Source organism: Brachyhypopomus gauderio, chromosome 10 (genome assembly GCF_052324685.1).
Source record: "Brachyhypopomus gauderio isolate BG-103 chromosome 10, BGAUD_0.2, whole genome shotgun sequence".
Taxonomy (NCBI): Eukaryota; Metazoa; Chordata; class Actinopteri; order Gymnotiformes; family Hypopomidae; genus Brachyhypopomus; species Brachyhypopomus gauderio.
Genome location: NC_135220.1, coordinates 22,034,638 through 22,052,392, shown reverse-complemented (window position 1 = coordinate 22,052,392; position 17,755 = coordinate 22,034,638). Strand labels below are relative to the sequence as shown.

The 17,755-nt window shown below is 41.1% G+C and overlaps 1 protein-coding gene across 1 annotated transcript; it reads left to right on the top strand.

Moving 5' to 3' along the window:
- The first annotated feature begins 9,130 nt into the window (after positions 1 to 9,130).
- On the top strand, positions 9,131 to 15,537 carry vps26bl (vacuolar protein sorting 26 homolog B, like). The gene is made up of 6 exons (XM_077020470.1): positions 9,131 to 9,602; positions 10,174 to 10,330; positions 11,925 to 12,089; positions 12,301 to 12,476; positions 12,892 to 13,034; positions 13,522 to 15,537. The coding sequence occupies exons 1-6, from the start codon at positions 9,380 to 9,382 to the stop codon at positions 13,654 to 13,656; spliced, it is 999 nt and encodes a 332-aa protein (XP_076876585.1). The 5' UTR covers positions 9,131 to 9,379; the 3' UTR covers positions 13,657 to 15,537.
- Positions 15,538 to 17,755: the final 2,218 nt, after the last annotated feature.

Genomic DNA, 17,755 nt, shown 5'->3' with positions numbered 1-17,755 from the left:
ATGGGAAGTAGGAACTTTTGTCCAATAGGCCACCTCCATTTACCCATGCCCTAACACAGCTTGTATGCTACATACCGTTGCTGCTGGACAGAATTCAGAGCTGCTGGCAGATGCAGCCTGGGCACTGGTAATCCGCACCATCTTGGTGTTGACTGCAGGCTCCACCAATTTCCAAAAGGCCTGGAAGTGCTTGTATGAAGCAAACCTAAGAAAGTAACAATGTTCATGTTAGACTTTGTTTTGTTTGTTTATTATTTTTTTAAATTAGCTTCTCTAGCTAAAAACATGTTTTTCAAACTCTTCTTAGCTATATAACCTTGCTGAAAAAAAATCAGCTCTAGTCCAGCTTATGCTGATAGATGTTTTTAGTCTAATCAGACCTTTGATATCCAATTAAGGATTAACGTTATAAAAATATACTCTACATTGGTCAAGAGCCGAGTTGGTCAACCAGCTTATTTAAGTACAGTGATTACAAGTCAACATAATTATAAGAATCTTTATGAACCAACCTGGTGTAAAAGCGAATCTCCTCATCTGACCCCGCCAGGCGATGAATACCAAAACGGGTCCTCAGCTGTAGCACTTCCAGCTGGTGTTGGAGTTCCCCGATTTTCTGGCGCAGGGCTTCATTCTCACTGGCCACTTCAGCTGCCATCACCGCCGTCGCTGGAGTTAAGCAATAATCATAATCCGGCGCCTCTGTGTCCATGTCGTTCTCCGACTCGGAGTCTGCAGGCAGGTCCGGGAGAGGGTCCTCCGACCTCGGACAGCGCTGCCACACATTCTGCCTTGGTGTAGGTAGAGTGTACCCATTCCAGGAAAATAGAAGGGGTACAGCTCCACTCTGCAACCTCCTCAGTCCCCCTGCAGTCACCGCGAAGTCTCCCGGTTGGAAATGCCGGCCACACACACGGGTGTTCACTGTTGGAGTGAACTTGTCCCTACGGATCTTAGTTAGCCACTTAGCACGCAGCGCGGGGTCAACGGGAAACTTGTGAAAGCTTAGTTCGGCGTTATAGCGCGACGAACAGGTACACAAGGGCACACAGCAATGTAACGCTGACTTTCTTACCCGTTGGAAGGCCAGTCTTCTCTCTTTAACCCTGAATGCACTCATTATTTCCAACTAGCTCACTATCTCTTCGTGTTGATATTAATACTAAAACCACGGAAGTGCTCAGACCGGAACTTCTCATGCACACCCTCAAATGCCGGAAACAGAATGGACGCCATCTTGTGCATGGAGCCAATTGTGCTGTTAGCTTGTGCTGTTAGTGTTGTAAGTGTAGCTTTAGCACCTCCTATTGGTGATTTTGTAAATAGTCAGTAACATCACAGGAAGTAGAAAGTTCATGGATGTTTTACATGTGTTTGATGACTGACAGATAATCCACATGCATCTGCCTTCGTCTTTCGTGGTATCGTCTGTATGTATATTGTTTATTTACTTATATTTAGTTCTATCATGATATATTGCAATATCAGATAAATTTATTCTGTAGCTGTCATATATTATTGAAGCCAAATGTTTATAGTGCACTAATACAGTGTCAATGTATGCTATGTTACACTGTAGGGACCGTGTATTATTACAATAGTATATGTTGTAATTGTATTTTTTTGTAGTTTTTATTCAGTTTCACACTTTCTACGTTATTAAACCTGTGGACAACCTGTGGTCTTCAGAGTATTAATGGAAGAGAAGTGTTCAACCTTGCTGCCAGTTCCTCCTCTGCACAGTGCAAAGTTGGAAGGACAGTACAATTATGGTGATTGCGTTACATTTTGCTATTGTTTGTTGGTTGGCGAGTACATTATTTACATAGCCCGCTAGCTAGTAGCCACACGGCAATCGCGGACAATCTCTAATAGTAGCAAAAAAAAAAGATGCAGCTCATTGTGAGCTATTTTTAGAACAGGCCCGCGGGCGACTCATGACGTCCTTGCGGGCGCCATGTTGGTGACCCCTGCTCTAGAGGATCTGTTGATTTTCTTAGTGGAAAAAATTTTCTTTGACCATGGTTACATTTTACCATATATATATCCTATATAGACATAAATGTATATATATATATATATATATATATATATATATATATATATATATATATATATATATATATATATATATATATATATTAGTGGTGGGCCGTTATCGGCGTTAATGCCGTTAACGGCCCACCACTAATTTTTATTATTACTTTTATTAACATGCTGACTGTGCAAGCATTGTTACAATTGTGCATGTCTTTGAATGTCTGTTTACATTCTGCAGAGAAGTGTTTCTCTACTGTAATGCATAAACCCTTTTTTGTTACCATACACACCACCTTTCCTTTAACAAAATATTGGTCACAAGTGACAATTCTGGAAGTACATAAACTTTTATTTATGTTCTACTTGACATTGTGAATTACAAATAAAATTGTAATGAATACATTTAAGCTTTTATGGGATATCTTTATACTTCCTATAAGGAAACTACTAGTTTTAAGACATTGATGAAAACTTAAATGTTTAAGGCAATAGTGTCTTAACATTTCCAGTCTTTTCCATTTGAAAACGATCCACTGCAGCAGTTTTCTTGCCTTCACCCCCATCATCCTCCAAAACACATTCATAAACCTCTCACTCAAAGAGTCTGGTAGAACTGCACAGCAGCCATGTAGATGTCAGCACCACGTGACTGTGATGTTGCTCTGGGGTCAATGAGGTCTCCGAGTGCTGTAAACTGCTCTGCTGTAAGTGGACAGCCTGTTGCAGCAACATGAATTCCAGCATTCCTAATGTGAGGTAACCCACTGCTCTCCCAGTCAATCTCTGGGATGTCCAACGCCTAGATAAAAAATAAAAAAGCAAAAATCAAGGAAGTGCGTTGTACCAACCAATAGTTTGAGATTTCTTATAGTACTTAAACCTGACCTGGCTTAAACCAGGGGTTCTAAACCCTGGTCCTGGAGTACCTCATGCCCTACATGTTACTATTTACCCTGCACCCATACCACCAAATACGTTCATTAACAAACCCTCCATTAGGTTAAGGAGGTGTGTTAGAGGAAGAAATACACAAAAATATGCAGGACTGGGTAATCCAGGGTCAGTGTTGAATCAAAAAAACTTCCAAGTGGATTAGAGTAAATACAGACATGTGATGGGTAACAACATACCCACCTCCTCATTTTGGGTCTCCTGAACTGGCTGATAAACGTGTCCTATTGCCCACAGCTGGTTTGGAGTCCTGTTGCCTTCTGTTCTTAAGGGGTGATTGTCCCAACCATCTTGAAAAATGTCTAGGTCATCTTGAAGTCTTGGTACAAAGGTATAATGGCAACAGAAAATGTGTGTTTGGTCTGCCATGTCAATCTTGGTATGAGCTTGGTATAAGAGCTTGGTATAAGTCAATCTTGGTATAAGTTGCCTTCCTCAAGATAGTGGAGGACATCATAGTACACGCTGGTCACTGCAGTCCACACATCTCTCCATAATCTCTCGATACTAAAAAGTAAAAGTACTGCACCTCAGAAGACAGAAAGTACTGCTGTAGTAGCCTCCATTTACAATATGGAATGGTCCTGTTTTGAAATAATTACTTATAGAAAGCATGTTAGAATTCCTGAATTACATTAAAATTTGGGTTAAGGCCAGAACAGGTAAAAGCATGTAATTTTTAATCAACTAAAAGCATTAATCGTTACATTAAGAGCAGGAAAATCATCAAAGCCTACTATGTTAGTTGAAAACAAGACTACAGTTTGTGTATCTCAGAGGTCTTCACAGGATTAAAGAGAATATGAGAATGTCTGATACATATTTTGGTTTAAACGCACCGCTGGTTGTGGACACTTTTTCCAGAAATGAAACTGCTCCTCCCAGTACCACGGACTGTGAACAGGAGGAGCACTGCCAGAGCCCTGCAAAATGACCTCCAGCAGGCCACAAATGTGCATGTGTCTGCACAAACGGTTAGAAACCGACTCCATGAGGATGGTATGAGGGCCCGACATCCACAGATGGGGGTTGTGCTCACAGCCCAACACCGTGCAGGACGCTTGGCATTTGCCAGAGAACACCAGGATTGGCAAATTCGCCACTGGCGCCTTGTGCTCTTCACAGATGAAAGCAGGTTCACACTGAGCACATGTGACAGACGTGACAGAGTCTGGAGACGCCGTGGAGAGCGATCTGCTGCCTGCAACATCCTTCAGCATGACTAGTTTGGCAGTGGGTCAGTAATGGTGTGGGGAGGCATTTCTTTGGAGGGACGCACAGCCCTCCATGTGCTCACCAGAGGTAGCCTGACTGCCATTAGGTCCCGAGATGAGATCCTCAGACCCCTTGTGAGACCATATGCTGGTGCGGATGGCCCTGGGTTCCTCCTAATGCAGGACAATGCTAGACCTCATGTGGCTGGAGTGTGTCAGCAGTTCCTGCAAGATGAAGGCATTGAAGCTATGGACTGGCCCGCCCGTTCCCCAGACCTGAATCCGATTGAGCACATCTGGGACATCATGTCTCGCTCCATCCACCAACGTCACGTTGCACCACAGACTGTCCAGGAGTTGGCGGATGCTTTAGTCCAGGTCTGGGAGGAGATCCCTCAGGAGACCATCCGCCACCTCATCAGGAGCATGCCCAGGCGTTGTAGGGAGGTCATACAGGCAAGTGGAGGCCACACACAATACTGAGCCTCATTTTGACTTGTTTTAAGGACATTACATCAAAGTTGGTTCAGCCTGTAGTGTGTTTTTCCACTTTAATTTTGTGTGTGGCTCCAAATCCAGGCCTCCATTGGTTAATAAATTTGATTTCCATTGATGATTTTTGTGTGATTTTGTTTTCAGCACATTCAACTTTGTACAGAACAAAGTATTCAATGAGAATATTTCATTCAATTAGATCTAGGATATGTTATTTGAGTGTTCGCTTTATTTTTTTTTAGCAGTGTATATACACACAGTGGAGTAATGTTAATTTCGATTAATTAATTACAGGGAAAATAACGAACTAAAAAAATTAACGCATTTTAATGCGTTTAACGCATGAGACACTTTTGCACCGTGGATTGTTTCTCAGTGCACGAGTTCCAGGCATACAGATTATATGGACGCACAATAAGATGAGCATGATGGAGATGACTGAAGAGGCTACGCTGGTGGATGGGAAATTTAAATACAAGAAACTTCCAGATGGAAGTACAAACACAAATAGTGTTATTTGCACTTTATGTAGGAAGGAGTTCGCTTATCACAGGAGCACTTCCACCCTTTGTTACCCCTCAACGCAAAACATGTTGGGGCTAACGCGCAGGTCAGTAATGATAACTTAGCTGCTAAATGTATTCCTAGTACAATAGGGTGACCAAACGTCCGTATTTCACATCCTATCCCGGGTTTTTTTAAGTGAGGAAATGTCCTGGGTTTTAAATTACCTTTGGAACATTGGACTATTAAGACTGATTAAACTTAAATAAGACTGGATTAAACTTTCGCGAGTGACCGTAGCGCGTGACTCCGCCCACCTCGCGCGAGCAGCGGAGGCGTTTAAACTTACGAGGCTGAAGTTGGTTCCTTATTCACCAGTGTCTTATTCGCACTTTCCATTCCACCTTAAAAAATAAGCAGATGCTATTTGCACCCGGGTATATGCAGCAGTATGTGTTATTTGCACCCGGGTGTACATAGCAGTGTGTGCTATTTGCACTCGTGTATATTCAGCAGTGTGTACTATTTGGACCCGGGTATATGCAGCAGTGTATGCTATTTGCACCCGTGTATATGCAGCAGTGTATGCTATTTGCACCCGGGTATACGTAGCAGTGTGTACTATTTGCACCCGACATTTTGATTTATCAGAGATTAGTACTATTCTTTTGTGTTTTGTGACAAAAAAACATTTTACTTACAAATTATTTTACAAGAGGTGAAGATACTTTTGTTTGGGGTTATGGGGTGGACCTCAGTTTGTTCTTATTGAATTTTGTTTTTCACTTGTGAGTCTCTTCTTTGTTTTTCTTTACCATGCTTAGAATTTAAATAGCAATTTAATTATCCTAAGTTGCTTGCCGCTAATGGCAGTAATCACATGCTAAATACTACATTATAATATACACTGCTAGTGATAAATGTTAAAACAAAATGTAACACAAGTTAATATCTGTCTGTAGCACCCTGATATGTACACCACATTGTATGATGTATACAAATATTCTTCCTGCCAGTACATTATCCGCCCCTTTAATTTTATTTAATTTCACAGAATGCAGAAGACAGATTTGACTTTTTTATTCATTTTTTCTGGATGGTTTGTAAATTTTTTAAAGAAGTAAATTGGGGTTTTTATTATTTACATCATGTTTAAATAAATTTTAATTTTGTGCATTGGATGGTAGCCCTCTTCACTCCATAATCTCAGTGCTCTCTGGAATTCCTCATAACTGTCGAAGGAGTCTCCTTCACAAATGTTCTTTAGTTTTTCTTCCTTCTTGGGAGAAAACACAAATATTAGCTTATATAAAATAGTCATTACATTATAAGTCTGGCATATTGACTCTGTCATGCAAAAACCTTAATTCAAAAGGACAACTGTATATATTTTGTTACACACATTGTAAGATAGCAATGCGACTATCACGTAGGGCTACTGTCACTTCGGGTTCCTGTCCTCGTGTCTGTGTTGTTCCCTGCGTCTGTCTCCATGGTTTCCCCTCGTCTGACACGCCCGTGTCATCAGTGTCTTCACCTGTGTGTCTAGTTTAGTTTTGTGTATTTATAGTCCCAGTGTTTCACATATCGGTTATCGGTTGTTTTGTTCCAATTCGTTAGTTTGTGCTCTTGTTATTCATGCTCTTTGGTCAGTGTTCTACGCTTCCTGGTCTCTGAGTTCTACTCGTTTTGTTGCTCAGTCGTCTGTGTTTTCCGTAGCCTGATTTTCTAGTTTGTATGTGTTTACCCCGTGTTTGGTTTCACGTTCGCATATTCAGAATTCGTTCTTAAATAGCTTTAAATCAGTTATTGCAAAGGTGCCAAAATATGAAAATTCTAATTTCTGGCAACATAAACAACCACCTACAACTCCGTTTACGTCAGGAATAGGCGTATTTTAATTGTAGATAACATGTTATTGTAAATGTACTGCTGTCACCTCTGCAACGTCTAAGGCACCATCTACAAATTACCTTAACACGGTTAACACGGACGCACGTGGCGGTCTTAAAGGTTCCAGAGCACTGCACACTTTTTTGAACAGTCCATCATAAGAGCACCAAACAAGTTGTATTACATAAAGTACATCCTAAACAACAACTTACAACGCAGATATGGGTATTTCTATATCTTACCTATTTGTGGTGGTGAGTTTTTATCTTATAATTTCAATAGCTTTTAAACGGTGCATCATAAGAGCACCAGTCAAGTTGTATTACATAAAGTGCATTCTAAACAACAACCTACAACTCGGATATGGGTATTTCTACCTCTTACCTATTTGTGGTGGTGAGTTTTAACCTTATAATTTCAATAGCTTTTAAACGGTGCATCGTAAGAGCACGAGTCAAGTTGTATTACATAAAGTGCATTCTAAACAACAACCTACAACACAGATATGGGTATTTCTACCTCTTACCTATTTGTGGTGGTGAGTTTTTATCTTATAATTTCAATAGCTTTTAAACGGTGCATCTAATCTGTATCTCCTGATTCTTACATCGTCTCAGAGATCTGACAAGCATGTAAGAATCAGGAGATACAGCCATAGAAAGTAAGACCAATGCACAGTACATTATCGCCTGACATGGCAAGTTCACAGGACAATTAAAAAAATATTCTACGGTAAAACCTCTTCTTCTTCTGGATTTACACAGTCACTTATGTGGTCAATCAAAACTGCTTGTCAGATCTCTGAGACGATGTAAGAATCAGGAGATACAGCCATAGAAACTAAGACCAATGCACTGTATGCACAGTACATTATCACCTGACATGCCAAGTTCACAGGACGATTATAAAAATATTCTACAGTAAAAAACCTTCTTCTTTTGGATTTATACAGTCACTTAGGTGGTCAATCAAACCTGCTCGTCAGATTTCTGAGATGATGTAAGAATCAGGAGATACAGCCATAGAAACGTACAATACATTCTATCGCGACGACATAATTAAACTACCACATTATTTTTTAAGGTGGAATGGAAAGTGTGAATAAGACACTGACGAATAAGTAACCAACTTCAGCCTCGTCTACCTGATTCACAACCTCTACCTCTTCTAACCTTCTTTCCCTTTCATTTTCTTGATTCATCACTCACTCAAAATACTCCTTCCACCTTCCCAAAATACTCCTTCCACCTTCCCAACTTCTGTAGCCCTAAAAGTGTTGAGTGAAATGAGTACAATATAATGGAAGTATAGATAGATTTATAGAAGTAGATGACGTCATAATCAATTTCAGGATTTGTTTGACCTTACTATAATGCCGTCATAAAGACATTACAGAGGATCGGGAAAAATAATTTTAAGGCCGTTTTTGTCAAGTAAGGGTTCATTGATAGGATCGTGAAATTATATGCCCTGTAATGCATGTCAACAATTGTGCAAAAAATAATGAACAATGCTCATATTATCATATATTCATATTGGTCAGTTAATTTGTGACTCAAATACAAAGTACAAGTGGAAGACACATTAGTTGTGAGTCTTGTGTCCGGTTTTGGCTTGTAGAAATAGTAGACGAGGGTCAGGATTGGTAAGGCCTATCTAAATTCTGTTAAAAGCAGTGTCTCCCAAATACTGTACAATTGACACAATACTGCCAGTTTTCAAGATTAGCTAAAATGTTATCAAGCTAGCTAATCTGTTTGTTTATCACTAGGACTAAATTGAGCCACATCAAAGAAGAGTATGCTTTTTAAAAATAAACAATAATTAAAACATCTGACGTAAGGTAAAAATAAACACTAAAATGTGTTATGTAAATGTAAATAAGTAAACATAGATATTTAACCAAATGTGCTGTACATTTTTTTTTCAATATGTGATTTTGTGAAATCGATGACTATAAGTAAATAAATAAATATTAACGAAGGGAGGAAGTGCAGTCGAACCTTTATTTTGTAGGAAAACGCTCTTCCTGAGCAATTCTAACGTCGCAGTTTTCACACTGTTTGTTGCCGAAAAATCTTACGCTCAGTTGTTGATGGGTCCTATTGCTGATCCAATGAATACATATAACTGTGTTAAATTTTGAAATTGTTCAAACTATTCTCAGTCCACTAAATTACATAGAGTGGGTAGCTGGGCAGTTACCAGGACGCAGCTGTCTAGATGTTGAGTTGGGTCAGGTGTTAAAATACAAAAGAATTTTTAAGCCATAAGGTGCAGGTATGAGCTTTTTCAGTTTTGGTCAAAGTGCTGAAATCGATATAGTTTTGAATGACGGTGAAACAAGGAAGAAGGTGGAACACAAGACAGAAGATGGCAAAAAGGACAAATATTTTCTGTTCTACGATGGCGAGACGGTTTCAGGAAAAGTCAACATAACGCTTAAGAACCCAGGGAAAAGACTCGAACATCAAGGGATCAAGATAGAATTTATAGGACAGATTGGTAAGTAACATCATAAAATGAATCTTCAGTATAGCTACATTGTTTCAGAATATATTGGATTGTTTCAAAATACACTGTTCACGTTCACGGTGATGTCGCAAGCAAGAATCAGTTCTTGACTAGCTATCTAGAACAGATATCGTGCGTTTTCTGTATTTGTTGGGGGTGTAAAGATCAAGATTTAATGCATTTAGATTATGTCAAGATTTGTACAGCTCCTGTCTCGTGACACATGCGACATCCGGTGAAAAACCCGCTATTATCAATTGGCCTTTGGCCTGTCGCGAGGATCACGTGACAAGTGTCTTCTTCCTTCGTGTGGCGGCCTTTGAGCGGATAATACTCGGCAGGACGCATAATTACTAGGCTAGACAGTTCCTGACACACACACACACACACACACACGTGTGTGTATGTATATATATTTCCTCTTCCCCCCACACACTGTAAGAAGTGTGTGTGTATGACTTGTGAATGTTTAAAAGGAGGCCATTGGGTTGTGTGCAAAACGTGTATATGTGCTACAGACATACATTCTCTCTTTCTAATGTGTCTTAATTTATGGTTTCAGAGCTATATTATGACAGAGGGAACCATCATGAGTTTGTGTCTTTGGTGAAGGACCTGGCTAGGCCAGGTGAAATGACCCAGTCTCAGACTTTTGACTTTGAGTTCACACATGTGGAGAAACCATACGAGTCCTACACCGGCCAGAACGTCAAGCTCCGGTATGCATATTCTGTTATTCAATTTCATGTGGTAGGCCTACGTATGTTTGCTTAATGTATTAACTGTTATACATATACATTTTATACATATAAAAAAAATAATTAAGCTGATGTGTTTCTGGAATAAGCTTTTGGAATAGGAATTTCTCATATGTCTTCAGTGCAGAATAAAGGAAGGAAGCAGATGCAAGTTCTATAACTGAAGGGTTTAATGAAAAGGAGCAGAGATGAAACCAAACATGAGTACACTAACCAATGATCTTGCAAACAGGACAGGCTGAAATAAGGCTAACCCTTGCACAACAACCCCACAGGGTACCAGTAGGGGGTGCACACTGTACCAAACCCCAGACCTCCAACCTCCTGCAAATGGTTGGGTGCTCCCAGGGCTTGGAGTACAGCTGGCACTTCACTGCACTGGGTGGAGGCCCCTCTCTTATCGTTAAGATCCGCGTATACTGACCGAGTCATACTCACACGCCCCTTCACTAGACATGGCTCTCCATGTCGAGCAGTCGGGGTGTCACCGTTGCCTTGGCGGGGCCTTCCTTCGTTTGCCCCTTGTCAAGCTGGTGCAGGGCGGTGCTCCCTCTAGTGGGCTGGGCCCTCCTCACTGATGGGGACACAATTGGCACTGGAGTAATTGTTGCCCCTTATCGGTCACGGAATCCCTCACTGGTTGACCCACTGGTACCTCGTCGAAAGGGTTCCGCTCTAGACCGGCGACATGCCAGAATTCAAATGCTTGCACACACAGCACAGCAGTTAGACACATCCCTGGGCGGGCCTCCAGACAGACCTGTCCACATGACGGTTATGTTTGGACTGGTCTGACCCCTTGTAAATCCCCAAGAAGTTCCAAGGGGGAACCTCCCTCCCTGGAGCAGTGGGACTGGGATCCCCAGCCAGTGAAGCTACTGGAGGCCTTGAAGGTAGCTCCTCCCTCAGCAGGCCGACTGTGACATCTCCCTCACTGCCTCGACGAGGAAGCCGCTGCAGATGGTGCCTGCATCCCTGTTAACCCTCAGGGAATGATCTGTAATTCCAAAAGGACACACATGGAGAGCTCCAGGGAACAGTGTGCTGACACATCACACTATAGAGACACACACACACACACGACAGATGAAAAAGAAGAAAGAAAGAAAAAGGAGAGCAGTTTTTTCCAAATGGTTGGACATATTGTAATGTGCAAAGAACGTGTAGAAAAAAGGAAGGAAGCAATTGTCTTTAATTGAAGCGTTTCATGTAAGTAACGAATATAAAAAGTTCACTGACTACAAAAGCAGTGTAAAACACAATGACCAACAAATGGTTGTGTTAACTAAACATGCTAAATAATTAAGGCTAAATCTAACATAACAGCCCCCAGGTGGTGTGACAGACGAGGCACAACACACACCACCTGAGGAAGGCGTGTCCAAAACAAGAACAACATGAAGGCACAACATAAACACAATACCATGTGCTCTACCGCCACTGCATTCTCACGGGCACCAACAGGGGGCGGCATCATTATATGATAATATGCTAAACGTATTTTTTATTGCAATCATAAGATGGTTCCTCTGAATTGCGTTTTTGTTTCTCCAAGCTATTTTTTGCGAGCAACCGTCAGTAGAAGGCTAAATGACCTCAGCAAGGAGATGGACATCGTGGTGCACACGCTCAGCACATACCCAGAACTGAACTCCTCCATCAAGATGGAGGTTGGAATTGAGGACTGCCTCCACATCGAGTTTGAATACAACAAGTCGAAGTAAGTGCTAGTGGTGCTGTCAGGTGTGTGCGTGCTGTGGCGTCTGGTGTGTGCAGATTTATTGCATCAGGTATGTTAGATTTGGGTGATAACTGGCATGGTGGAAACATGGTTTCATAAATCATGTTGTTAGCATCAGTGAAAGGCAGATGAACAGAAAATAACTAAATAGTCAAATTTATGCTTCTGTGCTTTTCTTTTCTCCTCCCAGGTACCATCTGAAGGATGTGATAGTTGGGAAGATCTATTTCCTGTTGGTGCGGATTAAAATCAAGCACATGGAGATCGATATCATTAAAAGAGAGACGACAGGGACTGGTCCCAACGTCTACCATGAAAACGACACCATTGCAAAATATGAAATCATGGATGGCGCTCCTGTCCGAGGTACAGCAAAACAGTCCTGGGGGTTAAAAGATTTCTTGCCTCTTTTGAAGGTACATTTAATTACGAACATTTGATTATTGTTCGTGTTTATCGAGGTACGTTATCTTTTCTTTTTTTTGTGCAGGCTTCATGTTTAGTTGATTTATGATATAATGATTGTAAAGCGGGTTTGCGGAATGCATGTGAGTAGAGTAACAGCATGTTTGATTCTTATGTAACAAAGGCGGTTTAGATTTCCCCAGAAAGAAGAGAAAACGGTTAGATTTCCAAAATGAGGGAAATTTTGAGTGCAGTTTCTTACACGTCTTGTATATCCAGTAATGTGATGACAGTTGCAAAATTTGTATATTTGCATTGGACTTCCATGTATGTAGTGATCTAGAATGCCATCAGTTCTTTAATTTTGTATGTGCAGGCGAATCAATCCCAATCCGGCTCTTCTTGGCTGGTTATGAGATGACACCTACCATGAGGGATATAAACAAGAAGTTTTCAGTTCGTTATTACCTCAATCTCGTGCTCATTGATGAAGAGGAGAGACGTTACTTCAAACAACAGGTATGTATGGTACAAGAGTCTGTGTTGAGGGTGTGTCACAGAATCTCACAGTAAACAACAGATCCAAGAGACACAAGACTCAATATTAATTGGTGTTTGTAGCATAGCCAATACTGAAATAATTTGTCATGGTGGTCACATATATTCTATATGATCTTTCAAAATTATCCTTCAATTTCTAATGTATATATTTGTAATGCCATCATGTTTTTTATAATGAAATGGGTTAGATTAAGCCGTTGTTCCCTGACCCTGACCTTGTCCCTACTTTAAGGTGTTTTCACACCTGATGAATGTCCCCACATGCTGCTTTTGCATCTTTTACACAGTGAACACACCTTGTGTGTGTGTGTGTGTGTGTGTGTGTGTGTGTGTGTGTGTGGGACACACACATGTGGCAGCATATCTGTCAGCCCACTCATGCCTTGAACCCTTATCCCCAGTTCTCCCAGTTTGCTTCAACTGTGCATTTGTGCTGGTTGTGCAGGAGATCACATTATGGAGGAAGGGAGACATTCTGAGGAAGAGCATGTCCCACCAGGCTGCCATCGCCTCCCAGCGTTTTGAAGGCTCTGCTTCTGCTGAGAAGGCCCTTGCCCAGGCCAAGGAGAACAACCACTGAACCCACCGGTGTCATCGCAACATCTGAACACGAAGAGAAATCTGTGCGTGTGTGAGTGTGTGCGTGCGTGTGTGTGAGAGAGAGAGCACATCTTTTAAATGTATATGGAGGTGCAGCTATGGCATAATTACCTTCTCCATTCCTAAACATTTGAATTTGTGTAAAACTAGGAAGGAGCTTTTGTTTGTTTGTTTGGTTTTTAAAGGGATGTAAGGAATGAAAGTGTCTTGGTCTCATCTGCCGATACTAAACTCTTGAATTCCAATTGTATGGTCCATCCAAAACAACTCCACACATTCCAGTCTGTGTTTAATAGTGATATGTGGTGATGTTGGTGTTTTTTCAGATGTTAACATGGTACCAACATCTTAATTAATGGCCCTGATAAAGTAGCTTATAATGAATGCATTCCATGTATTTTAGTGATTTTTCCAGTTTATCTAATACCTTAATTCTTTAAATTAGCTTTTTCTATTCATAAATCTTGCATTAAAGCATTTTTAGGGAGGACTGTCGTAAGTTGTTTAAGGTTTAATGTAGCATCAAGAAGATCCAAACTCAATTTATTGGGACTTTTTGGACAAAAAATACATCATACATGCAAATTCAGTATTAAAACTCAACTGAGACACTCTCCTGATTTGTGAGGGCAACTCTATGGGGTCATTAATAGGACTTTTGTCTAGACATACCTTGTTTTCATTCTAGTTTTCTCATTGTTCTGTTAATGAGGTGCCACATGAGGCTTTAATCATTTTCTTAATTTTCATGCCTAATTATCGACTTCCTGTTTTCACCTTCTACAGTACTGAAAATGCAACATTGTCTTTGCCTCAAAAACATCTAACCATTAACTACTTCTTAGAAAATTTGCTAACAGAAATGTTTGAGTGTAACAACTTCAAATAAAATGTAAGGTCATTTTGGAAAACGTAGAAAGGTATTAGTGTGCATGATGGCATCACCTATCGGCGCCCCACTAGTGTAAAGCTATAATGTAGCTACATGTGTTTTGTGGGGTCTTGGTAAAGAATGTAGCTTCCCTCTGGTAGAGCACTGAAACACTGGAAGTCTTGACTTCCATGATCGTTGCTTCAGGTGTATGGCTGTCCGGGCATTCTGTCATTATTCCCGATCTATGTCATCAGGCCAAGATGCTACAGTACCGTCACGGTACACTTCTTTTGACCCTTTCTTTGGCCTCCAGAGTATTCCATTGCCTAGCGTTTGGTTGTGGACCAGCCTAGCCGAGTCTGCAGGTGTAAATGGGTCTGTGCTTCATCCTTCTGGGGGAGTGCTATATTGCCATAGGCCTGCTTGATGAAAAGTAGTCATTGTGAACGTGGGAGAGCTCACATGGCCAAAGCTCTTAACTGAGGTCATACATATCCCACTGAAGGCAGATTGCTGTGCTTAAGGATTGTGGAAGCCATGGTTGGCCTGACGGTTCTCGTGACCATGGCACAGATCACCATTGTAAGCCCTTTAAGTGGTTGAGGGGGAAGATTTTATTTTTTGGCTTGCTGTAGGATAAAGTTTCTAACTTCCTAATCATTTATCATTGTGCAGAAAAATAAACGCTTTAAACTGAACTAGTCAAGTAATTACACTTCTATAATATTATGTATGTACAAAATTTATTTGCAAATATGAAAGTATATATGAGTTTGAAGCAAAGTCTTTAGAAATCGCTTATGCCAAGCTTTAGGGCAGAGTTTGTGGGAAAGGAGTAAAACCCTCGCGTGTTGGATGCTAAAATAAGGGTGGGCAGTACTTCAGCACTATTGACTGCGCTGTCTCCACTTGTGTCCTATGTTCTGTAAATGAAAATGTGTTTTTACTCTGATTGACCTGATTAAACCAGCCCCCTGACAGTTTGAACGCTCGTCTCTGTTAAACCGCTTCTTCGTTCTCCCTCCTTTGCCCTGATTCTCATTCATCCAGTTCTGTGCTGAAGCTCACGTTGATCTCCGTGTCGTTGGCGTGATGGCGATGTGGGGGAACAGCCTTGAAGGCTGCACATTCCTGAGTGTTCGCTTTGGTCCCAAAATACTAATCTGTCCTTTATAAGAGAAGTTTGACCACCTCAATTTAATGCGTTTTGCATTTTGTATATATGTTTCTGTCCTTGGGGAATGTTGGACTGCGAAAATGACCTGGAAATAGTTTTGAAACGTAGAAGTGAATGCCGTTGTATTTTTTGCGACGATTTCCAGTTACTTTTTACTCTATACTTTAGTAACAGATATAAAAATGTCTTTAGACAGTATTGTGGCATATTTTAATTATCTATTTATTCTTATTCTTTATATATATATATATATATATATATATATATATATATAGAGATTTATTTTTTTCTCCCCAAAATTTAGAAGGCTGTTTTACTACTTTTGGTGTGGAGGCAAAGACACTGCTATTTTCACTAATTGCAGTATGTGCTCATGACCACTAGGAGGCAGTCCCATTCTGTGCAGAACTGAGGGTTTAAGTCTTGTGTCTTATTCCAGAATAATTTATTGTAGCCGCTTTGCTGTTGCACCATATGACAGGGAGTTACAATGGTTGTCACGGTGATCCGACTGTCTTTTATTGTGAAGATGCATAGACCTGCAAATCTACACTCACAGCATTGTCTTAATTATTTTTACATGATATTACCATTGATCTTTGATTTCCATAATCATTATTCTAAATGTAAGCTGCCATCAGCCCAAATAGCTGTATGTTCAGAATGGTATGTATGGTGTTTCTGTTACACTAGCTGTTTGGCTGGAAGAGGATAAATTGGTATTGATCAGTACATAGTGCTGACGGCTGTGTTTTTCAGGCCGGAGACTGAAACAGCAGGAAGAGCTGCCTCTCTCAAGAGCACATTGATTATATCCAGGGGAGAGTCGGCCTGCTCTGGGGCGGCTGAGTGAAGACCTGCTCTGCTCTCACACTTAGAAAGCGTCTGACGCTGAGCGCTCGCTGCTATAGGAAGGTGCGGCGTACACTGGTGGCTTTGAAGGAGCAGGAGCTCAGACAGGAACTGAGGGAGAGGTTTTGTGATTCACTCATATAGTCATAACGTATATCGGCAAGACGGGCATCACCGCTGCTTCATTATATGACGCTACGGTAAAGAAGGGCAAAGAGGCTGTCTCCATGATAACCACAGAAACCGCCTCAAGTGCAGTACTGGGCTGTGCCAGCAGGTTCCTATAGCAACGGGGGCCTCTTCGTCATTCTGACTTTTTTTTCTCTGTTGCGTGAGAGGAAATGTGTGTGTGTGTGTGCGTGCGCATATGGGGGGGGGGGGTGTTGCAGATTGAGGAAAAATCAGGTCATTACAGCTTGTCCTTGACGGGGGTTTACTGATCTATCCCACTCACATCCTCATTAGAGATCATATAATAAAGGCGGAAATTTAGACTGAGGAAATGAGAGAAGCTTTCAGAATGATTGCTTATTAAATTTGGTATTATGCCATTACATTACACAAAGGCCCTTTTCTGGTTTGTGATTTGATATATTGTAATATTTGTGACTAAAGAAATGGGATTTTTCTGCGTTTTCTATGGGATTAAACATCTAACAGTGTTTAACAGACCAGTAGGTGGGCTGAATGTTCCGTGAGAGATGATGTCATTTCTGGAGTTTGGCAGCATGTACCTCCCCCTCAATACATAAACAGTCTGGTCTCTGTTTTCCTCACGCTCTCTCCCGCTTCACAAACATACACTCAGACGGTAACAGTGCTATTAAACCTTTCCTGACTTTTTTTGCAGTGTGATAAGGTTCATTGTCTTTCTGCAAGAGGCCACTGCCGCTAGGGAATATACTGTTGCCATGAAGATTTTTTTTAGCTAGATAATGTGTGTTAAAGTAATATGCCAGGAGCCAAGAACATTGCTCAGAGCGTCCCAGTGCCAGCTCGCCTCCTTCCTATAGTGCATCCGGATGCCATCTCTCCCTCAGGCAAATGACGCAGAAGCACATGGCTATCCACATGATGCAAAACGAAATGTGATTACCAGACCAGGTCACTTTCTTCCATTATTCCATGGTCCACTTCTGGTGTGCATACTTATGGATCACACAAGAGTGTCACCTG